A 16808-nucleotide genomic window follows, 5' to 3' on the forward strand; every position below is an offset into this window, starting at 1 on the left:
GAGAAACAGCTTTCTTTCTAGGTTCCCAGAGGGTGGAAAATAGCCTTTGGTGGCTGTGACAGGGTGGAGACTCAGCCGTGGAAAGTGGCAATATGCCTCACCAAACCCAAAGTGCTAGGTAACTGCTTGGCTAGAAAGCACCAGGCTCTGAAAATAGACATGGGAAATGTTCGCAACTTCGGAACAAGGAAACCTTATGTACTCCTCACCCTATAGCCTCTCTCTCTCTCTCTCTCTCTCTCTCTCTCTCTCTCTCTCTCTCTCTCTCTCTCTCTCTCTCAGCTTTTACTTCTTCCCTTTTCTCTTTACAGTTTTCCCCCCTAGTTATCTCTTCCTTCAGATGAGGGGCTTAAAGATAATAATGACTACTTAGGAAGTGCTTAGTATGCCCCAGCCTTTGTGCTCAGCACTTCATCACTGGACTTGTGCCCCACAGCGACCCTATAAGGTAGGGCTTATTATTAACACCCTCGCTTTGCAGACAAGTGACTGCTGCCAAGGAAGTCAGGTAATTTGCCAAAGGTCATGAAACTAGAAAGTATTAGGGATAGCAATCTGACTGACATCATACCAGCTGTTCTTTTTCCACTGCTATGTATTCAGGCCAAGAGTAGAGAGAGGAGTGATTAAAATGTACCTTCAGAAGGTACTCAACATAGATTTGGCTGAGGGCTGAGCCCTGTGGAAAGTTCTCGGGTGCCATATGATACTCTAATTATTTGCCATCGTATTCATTTTCATCTGGGGGTAGTTAATGATACTTCTACTTCAGAGGCTTAGAGGTTTAACAGGGAGAAGTAAAAAAAGGTCCAGAGCCCTAATAGGGCTACACAGCTGACTCTTCTGAAGAGCCTGTGGATGAGTGAAATCATAAATATAAGCCCTGAACATTTCTACTCCACCAGTTGTCTGACAGAGTTGAAAGTGTATGGCAAATTATGGAAAATGTCTTGGAGAGATGTCCGTGAATATGATAAAGTGCAGAGGCAAGAGTCCATTTCTAGTGTGTGTGTGCAGGGCGGGGGGTGAGGCTTGGCTAGGAATAGACCCCTTTATTTGAGTCAGGATCTCTTTTAGCTTGTGTTCCCAACACCTGGACATGTGTGCACCAAGCAGGGGCAGGGCCAATGCTTTCCTATGATCCATCTCTTGGGTTCCCTATTGCATCAGACCATTATGAGATTAAGCTTTCTTGTGTGCTACCCTCCCACTACACAAGCATCCTTGTCCCCCCAAAGCTGTCCTGGAGATTGCCACTGAATCTTAGCACTGACCCAGAAATTGCCAATTCACATGACTTAAAGGATTTGGTACAATCAATATTTGCAAAGAGAATGAGTTGCCATTTTGTTGTTTCTGGATGTCTCTGTGTAATTATCTTGCTGAGACCAAAGGCAGCAGATGATCCATGAGACTTTGATTATGTTTAATTTTTTTCTCATTGGCTAGGGATTATACATTTGTCTATGTACTTAGTTTTATCACTGGTGACGGAAAACTTGATCAAATCGCTGTTTTTTGCAGCTCAACCTCTGGATGAACTTCTGTATACCTCGAGGCTAATGTGTTTTACTCAGCAAATTCAGCTTGTGCTTCCTCCCTCCGCCCTTCTCTCTCTAATATTCTTCTCCTTCAGGCTGAGCATAACTCTCTTCCAAGTTTCTTCAGTTTCTACTACTAGGCATCTAATGTCCTCCTTTTGCCTCTGGCTGCTCCATTTCTTCCACCATATTAGTCATTTCCCCCAGCCCACAGTAAATGTAAAACTTATACTAGACCTTTTCAATTCAATCAGGCTGCAGAATGCAGCCATCTCCCACTCATTAATGGGGGCAGCTGAAAGCAATTGATGGCAGTGGCGCCAAATACACAGATGTAGTGTGCAATATTTAGGAGAATGGAGAAAATATAAAGAGGGTAGTAGAAAAAGCAACCTATTTTCCAATGCTTTGAGTGTGTGTGTATGTATGTGTGTGTATGTTATTAAGATACTTTCTTCATTTAGATGGGATACACAGTAGATAACACAATTATACATTCATTTAGACATTCAGTTTATGAGCACACACTCAAACACATACCCATAACCTTTCAATTCTACCAATAGCTCAATAGTCTGTGCAAAGAATGGGTTGGCTTTTGACCAAGTGTCTACTGATGCCTGATATGAAAGGGCTTTTTTGTTGTGTGTGGTTTTTTTTTTGTTCACATCATTTTGAAATAAAAATAAATTAACTTTCCCTTGGTTCATAATATAACAAAAAGAGTGCAATATATATGAGACAATGAGTGCAAACATAGCACAGGAATATTAGGAAATAGAGACAAGTTGAACATGCTCAAGTAGTGCATGGAAGTTAATGAGCATCACAGAAATTAAAATGCATTTGCATTCCAATAGCATCATATTGATTGTGGGAACACCACTTACTGAATCATGCATAGAAGTGTTTTTTTTTAATAACCGTTAGATTTACATGGTTCTTCAGCTAGCTCTGCCATTGTATTGAAGAATGTTTAGCTGCTTTCTTTTGAATTTGAATGAGTCAAGTTGTCAGAGGACTCATTTAGAAACTGAATGTAAGGTTGGTTATTATCTCAACCCTTCACCAAAACCCTTATTTCAGTATGAGTATACTATTTCCTGTAGTAGGTTGATCTGCATCTGCACATCTACTACTGAACTAATCACCTAACCATTTACTTCTTCCCTTAGGGGAGAGCTATGTCTGTTCTTCAGACAACTTCTTTAAAAAGGTTGAGTACACCAAGAACGTCAATCCCAATTGGTCAGTCAACGTAAAGACATCTGCCAACATGAAAGCCCCTCAATCCTTGGCTAGTAGCAACAGTGCTCAGGCCAGAGAGAATAAGGACTTTGTTCGCCCCAAACTTGTGACCATCATCCGCAGTGGAGTGAAGCCTCGGAAAGCAGTGCGTGTGCTCCTTAACAAGAAAACAGCCCACTCTTTCGAGCAGGTCCTTACTGACATCACAGAAGCGATCAAATTGGAAACCGGAGTCGTCAAAAAACTTTACACCCTCGATGGCAAGCAGGTCAGCGTCCATACTTCTTTCATTTTCCCAACTGATAATCATCTTATACCTAAGCCATTACTCATGGTTGAGGGTCTGTCCCTCTATAGCCCTTCATCCTTAACTGACACTATTTAACTCATTTGGGAGAAAGATCTCAAGGACAAAGGAATGAACCAGAAGTTGGTTGCTTTGGAATTCATTCTACTTTTGATTGATCAGGCATAGTGATCAGTTAGCCCCCAAGTTCTTTATTTGCTAAGAAAAAATTATTTTAAAACTAAATTTTACAAATTGATATGACTTTATATGCATTACGATGCAACCTTTATTATTCAATGCATAAGACTGAAGATATGGCTTGTCCCCCTTATTTTTTAAAGATACTCCCAAGTTGCTGTTTTACTTCCATTTGGATGAAAGGAAGTTGAAATGACCTTAATATTTATATGAAAGAAGGCAAACAAGGAGAACACACTGAGACTTCTGGTTCATTGTCTTTGCCTTACACTATATATATATATATATATATATATATATATATATATATATATATATATATATCCCTTTTCCATGTGACATAGCTGTTTTAATTTGGTTCCATGGATGGTTTGTGTGAGAAAAGAACTATTTCAGGATTCTAAAATTAGCCCAAGAAAGATGCTACCATCTGTTCCACTCCAAATCAGGTTCTTCATGTCATTGGTTACACTACTGAAGTGCCACCTATATTAGTATCTGGGAAGGAATGCAGCCAGGCGTCTCCATAAAACAGATGCACCATTCTCTTGAGCATAGAGATGTGTAAATATGTAACAAAAATGTCCCAAGGGAGTTGGAACACTGGCTGGTTCTATTGGCTCAAAAGATCATTTTGGCCACCCATCTAGAAGACAAGTGCGGATTTTTTCAGTCCATAATCCTACCTCTTAAAGTATCTTTGATAACTGAACTGTAGATTTCTGTACATCAAAATGACTGATGGATGTTTAAAAATAGAAGTATGCCTCTCCTCATAATTACTGATATATATTGCAGGCTACAGGATTTCAAGTTTCATGAAATGTTACTTATATGCTATGCACTTGACAATTTTGATAAATCTGTCTTCTTTCTACTTCTATTTCTTCTGTCTTAAGGGAATAGACAGAGAGTAGCAGAGCAGGACACCTATTGTCCTATTTTCTACTCAAGCATGGTCAGATAAATCACATGCATCACATCATACATACACATAGCTCAAACATTCACACACACACACATACACATACCATACAAACATTCATACATACATACAAAACCCACATCCCACAAGCATTCACACACAACACCATAATAATCACACAAATATTACAAGGATTCACTCACACCACAAGTACTCACATACACACAAGCCACACTCACAAGTATTCACACATATCACAAACAGACACACACACACACACACACACACACACACACACACACACTACTAAAAACAAAGCTTAACCCTTCACATTGGCAGTCAGTTCATAATTAAATAAATTTATTGATAGTCACATACCTCTTAATAAGCATTCGTGCTCTTACTCTACCTCTACTATTCTTAGTATGGGTTTCCAGTGCTGTGTGAAAATGAATCATTCCTTGGCATTCTTGATTGTTCCTGATAATGTGTAAAAGGTAATGTACAACTCTTAAGCAAGCAACCATCTGTCCAATGATGAGTAGATTTTCACCTCTGCAGGCCAGTTCTTTAGGGAAGACGCAACAAAATACCAGGGTATGGCAATAGTATGTAAGTACAGAAACATGAGTGAGGTGCAATGGACAGTAATAGAGTCAGAAATCAGTCAAATCAACCAAAAGATTAGGAGAGGTATTCTAATCTCCCATAGTGACAAATCATTTTCTGACATCCATCAACTGGAAAGAAGCCTAGAGAGGAATTCAAAGACTCAAAATCTAGCTTTTCGCTTTTTCTCCACTATGTGGCATGGAGCCAGTCATGTCACTTTTCTGAGCCTCAGGTTTTGTTTTTTTGTTGTTGTTGTTGTTGTTGTTTTGTTTTGTTTTTTTTTTGCTTGTTCTGTTTTTTCGAAACAGTATCTCTTTATGTAGTCCTGGAGGTTAAACTGGCCTTGAGCCTCACAGAGATCCTCCTGCCTCTGCCTCCTGAGTGCTGGGATTAAAGGTGAGCACCCCCTTAGTGGATCTGCTGTTGTGTGAGATGGTCTCTAGATGGTATTCGCACTGATCTTATACTAAGCTCCTTCTTGCTATCTGAAATGGCATGATAAAAGGCAATTTTCAAACTTGTAATTTTTATTTGTCTTCACTAAGGAGTAGAAAGAAGAAGATTTACAGACAAAAGCAAGGGAACAGGCCGACTATTAGACTGGTGACAGTGCCGCAGAAGCATGGTGCTGGGCAAGGATGATCAATATATGTGGGTGGTTAGTGTCTGAGACAGCATCACTATTTGTTTTATTTTTGAAGACACTTATGGGTGTTCTTCTTTGTTGTACAAGAGATGTGTTTCACAATGACATTTTTGTGCCTGTATATCTTTGCAGTTTGACCACATTCACCACCACCACTTTACTACCTTTCCCTCTCCTTTTCACGAATATCTGATTTTTCCAGTACCAATTGTTGAGAAGAAAAAGCAGAATCGGTATGTCTATCTGCATTAAGGAGATTAGCTTGCAGTCGTCTCTTTGTTGCATCTTTATGTGCTTTTGTCATAAAGGTAATATTAGCTTTATGAAAAGAGCCGTCTCGTTCCCTCCTTTTCTAATGGACATCATGGTTTCTGAAACATTGTTGTTCTTTGTTTAAAGGTCTAGTGGACCAAGGTCTGGGTCTGACATTTTTATTTGTTTATTTTTAACTTTGGAGATTTTTAATTGCTGTTTCCATCTTGTTGCTTGTTATAGATATGTTTAAAAATGGTAGGTTATATGCAGGCAGAAAAACACTTTTGTTAGTTTTTTAAGGTATAACCTAATTGTTTTCTAGATTTCATTGTTATGATAGCTCTGTGTTGACTGTGATTTTATTAATTTGTTTTTTTTCTCCTTTTCTGTTACTTTGCCTGAGGGTTTGTCCAGTTCCTTTGCTTCACCAACTTAGTGTTTTCATATTTCTATCTCATTAATTTCTGCCCTGATATTACTTCCTCTTTGATTAATGAAATGTCAACTAATTAGTAACCTTAATAAAACCATAAAATGTTTTGTCACGTAACACCAAATGATGACATCTCGCCACACTGGTAATTCGAGAAAAGGAAATTATGCAAAGGTAAGCATCACTGAGGTGGTCATTCTTGGATTTTTTTTTTTAATCATCGGTGAAGGAGAAAGAAGAGGGCTCAGTGAGAACTCGAAGGTAACGGGGCAGAAATAGCCACAGTTGTGTGAGACTGTAAGAAACAGGGTTTCCTGGCAACACCTTATGCTGTGGGTTCATCACAACTTATCTGTCCACTGTTTTATAGGTCCTCTTCCTGTTCTTCTGGTATATGCAGTTGGTTGCTGAAACACCATTCCTATATACCTCGTGCCCTATATTCACTTTAACATGCAAAGCTAGCCCTTAGTCCAGCTGTAGTTTTGATCTATATTATCAATTAATGCCCTACAGCTTCATGTATCAGACTCTTCTTTGGTCTGATTTTTTCAGGCCCTTGATTTCAGCACACTGATTTAGTCAGTAAGACTCTAACAATTTAACTGTTAACACAAGATCAGCACTGACCAATTTAGATGACATTTTTAAAATTGTTCTATGCAATATTAGTTAGAGTGTTCTATAGTCAAATAAAGTAGCATTGCATAGTATATTATTTTATTATATAAAGATTCAAAGAAGATCTTTAAAGAGACCTACTTGATTTTGTTTAGGCCAGTATTCTTCAAACTACTTTGAACAATAATGCCTAAAAATAGGTGACAATATGGTAGAATGCATATGGGGAATCACTGGTCTCTGTGCTGGGTATTTATATTTGCATTTTAATTGGAGTATCATGAAAAAGAAGAACCTTAGGCCCAGAGAAATAATTACATGGAAAGGAAACAGCATGAGTGCATTTTGGCAGGGCTTAAAATCTGGAGCAAGAAGGCTTTCTTAGCTAGAACACTGATAATCACAGAGGTAAAAGCTACCGTCCCAACCAGGCATAGCAGTGCATGCTTGTAATCCCAGTACTCTGGGAGGCAGAAGCAGGTGGATCTCTGTGAGTTTGAGGACAGCCTGGTCTACAAAGCAAGTCTAGGACAGCCAGGGCTACAACAGAGAAACCCTGTCTCAAAAAATCAAAACAAGACAAAACAAAAACAAAAAAACAAAAACAAACAAACAAAAAAAAAACAAAAAACCAAAAAAAAAAAAAAGGAAAGGAAAGAAAAAAAAAAGAAAAAAAAATCCAGAGACCAGAAAAAGCTTGAGAGCACTCATCCTTGACACAGCATCACAGCATCTAGAAGCATAAAGAGAGACTAAACAAAGGGTAGTTTTTCCAGATGATATCTTGAAAGCCCTCTAAAGTCAAAAGACATTAGGAAAATTCTTTAGTCCTGGGCCTCAAAGTTGGTCTTCTCTAGGCACAGTGGTAAAGAGGTAGTAATGCCAATTGCTAGGTTTTGAACTTCCACATTAGATTTAGTTCTATACAGACCCCCTTCTATAAGCCCATGTGCAGTTTGTGAGGAAGTCAAATAGGCTTAATAGTGATAACTTCCATAGGTGGTGCTATTTAACTAGACTGCAGTTTCCTTGCCCCTAGTCCAGATTTCTCCAGGTGGCAACAGTTTGGCAAACTGTACAAGTCTGAACCATTTGCCCAGCAAGGTAACAATTTTTTTTTACAAGGTTTAGGGCCAGAGACCAGTACCCTGTGAGGTCAGTCTGTGTCTATATGTCCTTAAAAAAAAAAAACAGATTTATTATGTATACAATGATCTGCTTGCATGTACGCCTTCCTGCCAGAAGAGGGCAAGATCTCATCATAGATGGTTGTGAGCCACCATGTGGTTGCTGGGACTTGAACTCAGGTCTTCTGGAACAGCAGCCAGTGCTCTTAACCTCTGAGCCATCTCTCCAGCCATCTCACCAGACTGTCCTGTTTCTTTTAAATGTTGGCTGCCTCATCCAATGATCTCAAATGTAAATATTTGTAAGTCTGGACAGTTTTGGTCTTATTCGCCTAAGTCATTCCAGCCTTGCTTGATGAGCTAAAATATCCGCCTTCACAGTTTATGTACTATGGCAGTTGATAGGTGAGCTTCCTCTCACTTTCCCAAGGTTTCACATACTAGATAAGCACTCTATCAACTAAGCTGTAGCCTCAGTTTTCATCTGTTTCTAATCTGAAAAAAAAATCAGATATATTTTTATTGGCCCATAAAAATATCGTGAACCCCAGGCACCATGCTGTTCCTAATGGATAATTAGCTCTAGGCTAGCTGATGCCTAGACTCATATTGTGATCTCACTTGCACCTATGTAGCGAGTGAGAATTCTAGCCTGAAAAATCAATACAAAATAGTGGTAGCTTCTTGGATCTACCAGTTGGTAAGTAAGAATTAGCAAGAAAGACTGTTCTCTTTCTCCAGCTCTAACATATTTTACCCAGTGTACAAATCATGGTAAGATGTCATTGCTAGTAGGCATTTTCTATGGCTTGTTTGACTCAAGGTAGGGAATAGAGATCTGCTTCCTCAGCATCTTCCACAAAGGGCTTCTGGGACTGATGGATGGCACTATCCATTTCCAGGCTGGATATGCTTCTGTCATTTAGGCTGCAGTTCTGGACAAGGCATCTCTGAAGGTGGAGTGAAAGTTGATTAGCAATAAGACGATTATAGCAGCTTATCCAGAGAGAAGTGGATAGGTTATTATATTTTTTCTCATGTCTGTATTTAGTGGCAATTAATGTGCTTTAATCTCAACTCCAACCATAAATTTCCTGAGCAGCAGCCACCCAGCCTTGTATGAGATTCTGAATGCTACATGGCTGTTATATTGTGTAAAGAGTTTGTTGGCTTTATTTATTTACCAATAAACCCCATCTGGAAGCTGGTGGAAATTGAGGTTGGGGATGAACTAATATGGGAAATAAGAATTTAAATGGGATTCTCTGATGGGAATTTGCTTTACATAGCCATACTTGATTTAAATTTTTCCTTAATCAGGACTCTAAAGGAAATTACTATAATCTAGCAGGAAAAAAAAGTCACACACCCACCTTCAACCAGCTTAGCAGCCCTGGCTCTGGTTCAGTTCAATGGGTAGTATCGACTTAGGCTATTCTACAGGGACCTTGTTGGAGACCTTGAGGTCAGACAGCAATCACCCCCCTCCCTTCTTGTAGAGCAAAAAAATCTGTTTAAATCAATAGGCTCCTATTCCCCCAGCTGAATGTGGCTTTTAGGAATGACAGCATCTGTTCCATATTGCCCTTGCCCTTGTCAAACCCCAGCATGAAATAGAACAGAATGGTATGGAGTAGCTGGGTTTGTGTATGTAATACATACAGCATAAGTGTAAAGGATATGGGCCCTGGAAGTCTTCATATAAAAGGTTGAGCTAGTGGGAATATAAAACGAGAGTAATCAGACTGAATATAATTAGAAAGAATCAAGGTTGAGCAGAATTTGCAGTCTCTAAGAAATGTCTCTTTGGAATATTTAGAAGGACTTGATTTTTTCATTATTCAAAATACAATATATTAGAGGTCATCGAATGCTAGATTTTAAAAGAAAGTGATAGAAAATATGTGACCGAGACCATTCATCATTGCAAAATCAAAATTTGTATTGTTACATTATTGTATGTATTTATGGTATAAAACATTTTGCCATGTGTGTACATTGTGCAGTGATCAAAACATTTTGATATGTGCACATTGTAAAGTCATCAAATTGTGGGTGATAAGTGTTCCTATCAACCGAAACAGTTTGGATTCACTTTGTGCTGAGTATACTCAACGTCCTCATGTAGCACTTTGGAAGTGGTTACAATGCACTATTGTTAGCTACAGAGCCACAGAACTTAATCTTCCTCTCCAACATGTTTATTACATTAACTGTGTTAATCAGAGTTCTGTAGAGGAGCAGACTCCATAGGCTACATTGATATGCAGACATTTTATTTTATAGAATTGGACCATGTGATTAGGGAGACTAATAGGGTTGAAATAAGTAGAGCAAGCTGGCAAGCTAGAGACCCAGAGAAGAATTTTCAGTTTGGAGTCTAAAGCCATAGACAGTGCTGGCAGATAACATGAGCCAAGACTTAAAGTTCAGTATGAAATAGCAAAAAGGGCTCTAGACAAGGGACCCAGAGATGCTTGTTCTGCAACCAAAGAGCTGGACCAAATGTAAACCAATCTACTGCCACTCACTTTACTTTCATCTGTTGCTGTCTATAAAATAGACTCCCCAAACTTCCTTCCACAGTGGAATAATTCTACACATTCAATTCCCTGTACACTTAAAGTTCTGTGATTCCAAACCTCAGCTTTGGAAGAATAGCAAACAGCCCAGCTGAATGTACCTCCTGGCAATGTCTAGAGGTAACGACACGCTCATAACAGTTCTGACAATCAATCAATTTTAATTATCTTTAACTAAGGAATAAGCAAAATGCCTCATTTTCCCAATTTGTTCATGTCGTTCTCAATAGTAGACTTCATTAATGAGAACTGCCTCCGACAGTTCTTCAAGACTCCTGAGCACAGCACAATTTTACTCTATAAAGGCAGCAGGAGGAAAAATACTCAGACTTGAGGTGTTCTCAGGGAGAAAATGGCAGGGCTAAAGCACAGTGGTTAGTGTTTTAGGTTTACCTACATACTGCTATTGGGGACATTGGCATTGCCCTTGCTCATGAATGTTTCCTCAGAACCTTGAGCATTGTCTAGAAGCTGGCATATGTCCAATGTGTACTGCGTGTTGAATGGATGAATGAAAGAGCTGAGGGCAAATTGTGAGTAGTATGTACTGAGGGGACTGTCAGGACCACAAAGAGCAATCTTAGATCATAGAACTTCAGAGATAAAAGTGACCTTAGATATAAAAGTATCCATAAAAGTCGTTTGAGTAGCATGAAATTCATATGTAAGGGATCAGCATAGCAACGGAATTAGAAAATATTAATTAGCAAGTAGTTCTAAGTCACTAAATGGAATAAAAACTGTGGACAAAGTCTTAATTTTCTTCCCATTTTCCTGGTCCCCCTGACTTAGCAACAAATGCTCTCTTTCAGTTGCCAGAATTATGGACTATTGGATTAGAGTCCCAGTAAATAAAGATGGCATATATTGCCCAGGAAAAAATAAGATGACACAAATCCATAGCAGAGGATGTTATTTAGTCCATTTTACCATATTTTAGTCTAATTATCTATTTGGACCATAATCATGCTTGCAAGCAGAGTGAGGCTCAGAAATTTTAGCCTAGTGTGAGGCATTGTTTCCTGGGGGAGAGGGGACTTCCCTTGCTCCAGGTTCATGACATCTTGCATTGAGTTTGTAGGTACCACACTGCAGAGCCTTGGAAGCCAGGATAATTATTACTAAAGATGCTTCCCGATGTCCAACTGTTCTGTATTTAATTAAATCCACTCTTTGTAGCTCATACTTCTGTTCTGGAGTGACAACTGTAGTTAGTGGATTTTTTGGTTTCCTTAGTTTCATGTTGCTGTGCCGTATTTGTCACTGTCTGAAAGATCATTTTTGTTGTGCGATTCCGTAGGGGCAAAATGACACCATGTAAAATGCAAAAACTTGATGTACGCTTATCTCGTTTGTGAAGTTTCTCGATTCGCAAGCCTTCTTTTCGTATCAGTTATACTGAGAGTCTCAGAGAGCTTCTCATGCCCTTGTTGGGTTATTTCCATGTATTCTGGATCTGTCTTCCCAGCTTATCCACCACTCTTCCTGATCGTTGGTTTTCCATCTGTAAAATGCGGAGAGGAAATAGTATACACCAATTTAACAAACATTTATTCTGCCTGGCATTTTGCTATGTGCTGGGAATATATTAAGATGTGTGAGCTGCAATCCCATTTTCTGACTTTGAGGAAGCCACTGCTACCCCCACTGAATGCAGAAGAGTACTCGAGATCTTATATAAGATTATGTATGTAAAAATGATCCGTGCTATGTAAAGCATTTTGCAAATGTCATGATTTGGATTAATTAAGCTTGTTCCCATCTCTGACATTGGATCCAGTGGTTCTCTGTAGGACTTGAGCTTTGGCAAACATTCCATTGATAACAGCTGGAAGAAGGAGATTGAGCCATGGTAACAGGTTTTCTGCTTGTTTTATATACTTCATACTTTTATTCCCTATCGATTGTCACAGCAACTCAAGTGGCATTGAGTAAATATAATCCTCTCCATTTGCCAGATGCAGAATCTGATATTTCATGACATGACTTCACCCAGTATCACAGTGTTGATCCATAGCAGGGCCAGAACTAGAATTCATATCTCTTGACCCCCTAGGTCAGTGTTCTTTCACCATGGTAATCTTACTGGAGGAGCAAACTCCAGCTCCAAAGTTCACCCCGTGCTAATTAGGTTTCTGCAAACACAGATGTGAAGCAAGCTGTAATCTTTTGGAAACATCTTAAACCTGTCCAGCTTTTCTTCATCTCCTTGAGTTAATGCACACAGCAGCTGTCAGAGAGGCAGGGCTAAATTCTTCTGTTTTGAATTTCTATGTATCAGAAACCTTATCAACCACTGGCAGGCAGTTGGATTACATGTACATTTCAAGAATCAAAGGCTTGCATTTGAGAGCTGCATTAGGAAATCAGAATAATATTCTTGCATCTCCCAAAGCCCTTTAGAGTAGATTAGAAATAAGAACCTCTATCTTTCAGAACAGGCTAAAACTGGAGGCCTCCTGTGTTCTGTTGGATTTCCTTGCTTGACACATAGCCTAATTTTCAGAGCAAATAGGTGCTGAAGAATTTCAGCTTTGGACAACCACAGACACTAGGACTTATGGCTTATTACAGATATTTCCCATTTGAAAGTAAGCACTACAGAATGACATATTCTTCTTGAATATACAAAATATATTTTTTCCAAAAAGAGAATTTCTTTGCTAAAAATAAGTTCTGGATAGAGCCATCTTCAGAAAATAGACACAACGACTAGCTATCTGCTTGGAGCTCGAGGCCAATGCTGCATTACTTTATGCCAGTCTCTTTATTCCCTCCTACAAAACCATGACATCCAAACTAGTACACAAGGTAATTTTCTATTACACTAAATTCCATTTAAAGTTCCTCCAGAAGATACATGTGTTTCCAAGGTTTCCTATGCCATGAACCATTCACTGGCACTATCATTTGACATTATACACCCTGTTCAAATCTTTGTATTACAGTTTGGGTTGTCCAAGTATACTGACCCAGGAACAAATGCTACATAAATGTTTAGAGCACGATAACTTCAGATACAATAAACATAGCACAAAAATATTAGGACATCAAATAGGCTCAGTCAAACTTACTGAGAATATAGGAAAGAGGGCTTGTTTTCCAAGCACAGAACTAACAGAATGTTTTCAAGAATATCTTTTCCATAAAATCTTTATTTTCACAGTGCTATGTGCATGCTTTTAAATCCAACACTTACACGGGTAGTTGAAGGCAATATGATAATGCGTTTGAGGACTGCCTGAGCTATATAGTAAACCCAAGGTAAGCCTGGGGTAATTCAAACCTAAAGTAAAGCAAGCCAATATAAAAAAAGATAAAAACCCAAACCCAAAACCAGAACAAAACAAAAAACAAACAAACAAACAAAAACCCAAAAAACAAAAAAACCCTTTTCAGGAACAAAGCGTAGGGCATCTAGGGGAAACACCACTGATGCTGAGTGAGAAAGGCAAGAGTTTACATTGCAATTCAACTGTTAAGCTGCTGTTCAACCGATTAGGCAGCCATTTAGTCTCTTAGAATGTGAGTTTCCACATCAATGATAAGAGGTAAATAAGCTAGCATTAATGAAATTATATAGTTATTTTTCAAAAAAGATAAAATCATAACTCATATGTAGAGATAAAAATCATATTTTACCTGACAATGAGAAAACTAGAGAGATGTTATAAAAAGCTCCAAAGTGAATCTACAGTACTGTTAAGGTGATAGTCTTCCCAAAAATTGGTCTATCGATTCAATGATGTATTTCAAAATACTATCTGGTTTTATTTATAAAAATTGATAAGCTAATCTTAAAATTTAAAATAGAGGAACAAAGCAGGACACAGCCTGGGTATATTAGGAAATGGGATATTTTGGAGTTAACTTGTGACGTGAAGAATATTGTTTGGTTGTATTCAGAAAATCTGTGTTAAGAAAAATCCTAAGCCAATATTTTGTACTGTTGCACCTAGGCCGCATACATCAGGAAGCACATGGGAATCTTACTGAAAATGTTAGGTAAAAATGAACTCTAGGGCCAGGTGTGGTATCCCACATCTTTAATCCCAGCACTTAAGAAGCAGAAGCAGGCAGAGGCAGGCAGATCTCTATGAATTCAAGGCTAGCTTGCTTTATGTAGAATGTCCTAGGCCACCACTCAGAAACATAGTGAGGCCCTGTCTCAAAAAAAAAATGGATTTACCCCAGGCCTGCTAAGTCACATTTGAGTGCTGCATTCTTGCATGACTTTTTCTGGAACCCTGACTAGGGGTGATGAAGAAATGGCAGACACACAATACAGAAAAGTTGGGGTCGGGTGGTCTGGGCTCTGAGATAGAGAAGCCACAGCACCCTGGAAGCTCAGTGGGCTTATGATGAACAGAGATGCAAGGTTATTGTATGCAGATAAATGAGCAGGGAGAGTTATTATATACAGCTGTAGACAGGGTTAGCAAATCTCAGTAGGAGCAGGTTCTGTAAGGGAACAGTCATAAATATCAGGGGGGAGAGGAGAGCAGAGAGGAGGACAGGAGAGGGGAGAGGAGGGGAGGGGAGGACGGGAGAGGGGAAGGGAGGACAGGAGAGGGGAAGGGAGGACAGTAGAGGGGAAGGGAGGACAGGAGAGGGGAAGGGAGGGGAAAGGAGGGGAGGGGAGGACAGGAGAGGGGAGGGGAAAGGAGGGGAGGGGAGGACAGGAGAGGGGAGGGGAAAGGAGGGGAGGGGAGGGGAAGACAGGAGAGGGGAGGAGAGGAGAAGGAAGGGGAGGTGAAGAGAGGGAAGGGAGAGAAGAAGAAGGGAGGGGAGAGAAGAGGAGATAGAGGTGTCTAATCATCAAATAGGGAAGATGAACATCATTGTTATAAAAGAAAAGCCATGTGCACCACACAGAGTATTTGACATTATTGGGAAACATCTTCACTCTCACACACCTTCCTGTAACCCTCTCATTTTCACACCTAGGGGTGATTGCTAGAGCAGGTGGAGGTGACAGAAAGCTGAGCCCAAGCAGTCTGGTTTGGCATTGATTCACAACAGGAAGGGCCTTCAATTCCTGCTTATCTTGCACTCTAGCATAGTATTAGACTCTAAGACAAAGCTCAGATTGATGCAAGCCCCACCCCACCCTTTTTCTCCTGGCTTCCTTTCCATAAGTCATGCTTTCAGTGTTTGGAGTCTGGCAGCTGCAAGGCCTGGTTGCTAGGAAACAATTTCTCAGCACAAAGAACCCTCAGCTGGGAAGGTCAGGGCTGTCAGTATGAAACAGCTGTACAGAATTTTTATTTGTCTTCCTCTTGTTTTGGTTAATCACAGGGCATGAAACCAGAATCAAACTTTTCATAGAAATAAAAACTGCTGGAGAGTACCAGTTCAGCTGCTGCTGCTTTGGTTCTTTTTTTTTTTTTTTTTTTTTTTTTTTTTTTTTTTGCCCCCTTTTCTTTTTGCTGATCTTCAAATTACAGCCTTTGTCCTCTGCCTCAAAACAGCCCCAACAAGCTGAGCAGGCCAGAAGTGAAGGCTAGAGGGGAGAGGTCAGGTGTTCTTTAGTCTTTGCCTGCCTGCCCAAGGCAGCAAAAGCACAGCTGAACTGTGAGCTAAGTTGACTCCCTTTTTTTTTAAACTAACCATTTCCTCAGGATTTGAGCTGGATGCCCTTAGATTTTTAGATTCAAGCTTTGTGTGTAGTGATTTACGCTTAAAAATGTCAGGTCTTATGAGGAAGAGGCAAAGACATTATGAAGTTGGAGGCAAGTCTGTGCTACATAGCAAGTTCCTGTCTTAAAAATTACCTTTATGTAAATAAGGAGGCATTCAAGTTAAACAGCATCTTGTGTTTGACTTGATACATATGTCAGCCCTAACCTGGATGAAGTAAATTTGGTATGAAGGTTACATGGACTTGATACAAAGATAATAAAAGTTAAGAAAGGGATGGTTCTGGGGCTGTTTTGTCTAGTATGGTGGGAGCAGAGGTCAAAGGTTGTAGCAGTAGTGTAATGGTAGATTGCTTGCAGGGCCTGTGAGTTCATTGTCTAGTACTGCTGAAAACTGTAGGCTGAAGCCAGAGGGAGATTTTTTTAAAAATAGAGCCACATAAAGAAAAAAGGCAGCATCCATTTTTAGTTATTCATCATGTACTAGTCAAGTGATTAACTTAAATGTTGTACAATGTGAGCAGCATGAGATTACAAACCAGGAAGCATGAATTATAGGACTGCATGCATGGAGGCAATGAATTGAGTGATCTTGGGTAAATCATTGGTCTTTTAGGAGTCAGTTGCCTTTCCTAATCCATGAAAGATTTGAAAGAGTGCTTTCTCAGATGTGTTTCCCCTTCAACCAGCAG

At 39.5% G+C, this 16808-nt stretch overlaps 1 protein-coding gene across 8 annotated transcripts in view; it reads left to right on the plus strand.

Moving 5' to 3' along the window:
- The window catches only part of DCX (doublecortin), an 87030-nt gene that overhangs the window by 18624 nt on the left and 51598 nt on the right, over window positions 1-16808 (plus strand). For all 8 annotated transcript variants that reach the window (XM_084789230.1, XM_084789234.1, XM_084789235.1 and 5 more), the window contains exon 3: window positions 2717-3057. In XM_084789230.1, the coding sequence (XP_084645356.1) occupies window positions 2717-3057 (341 nt within the window). The remainder of the gene's footprint in view (window positions 1-2716; window positions 3058-16808) is intronic.

This window comes from Acomys minous, assembly GCF_964271855.1.
Source record: "Acomys minous genome assembly, chromosome: 7".
Classification (NCBI taxonomy): domain Eukaryota; kingdom Metazoa; phylum Chordata; class Mammalia; order Rodentia; family Muridae; genus Acomys; species Acomys minous.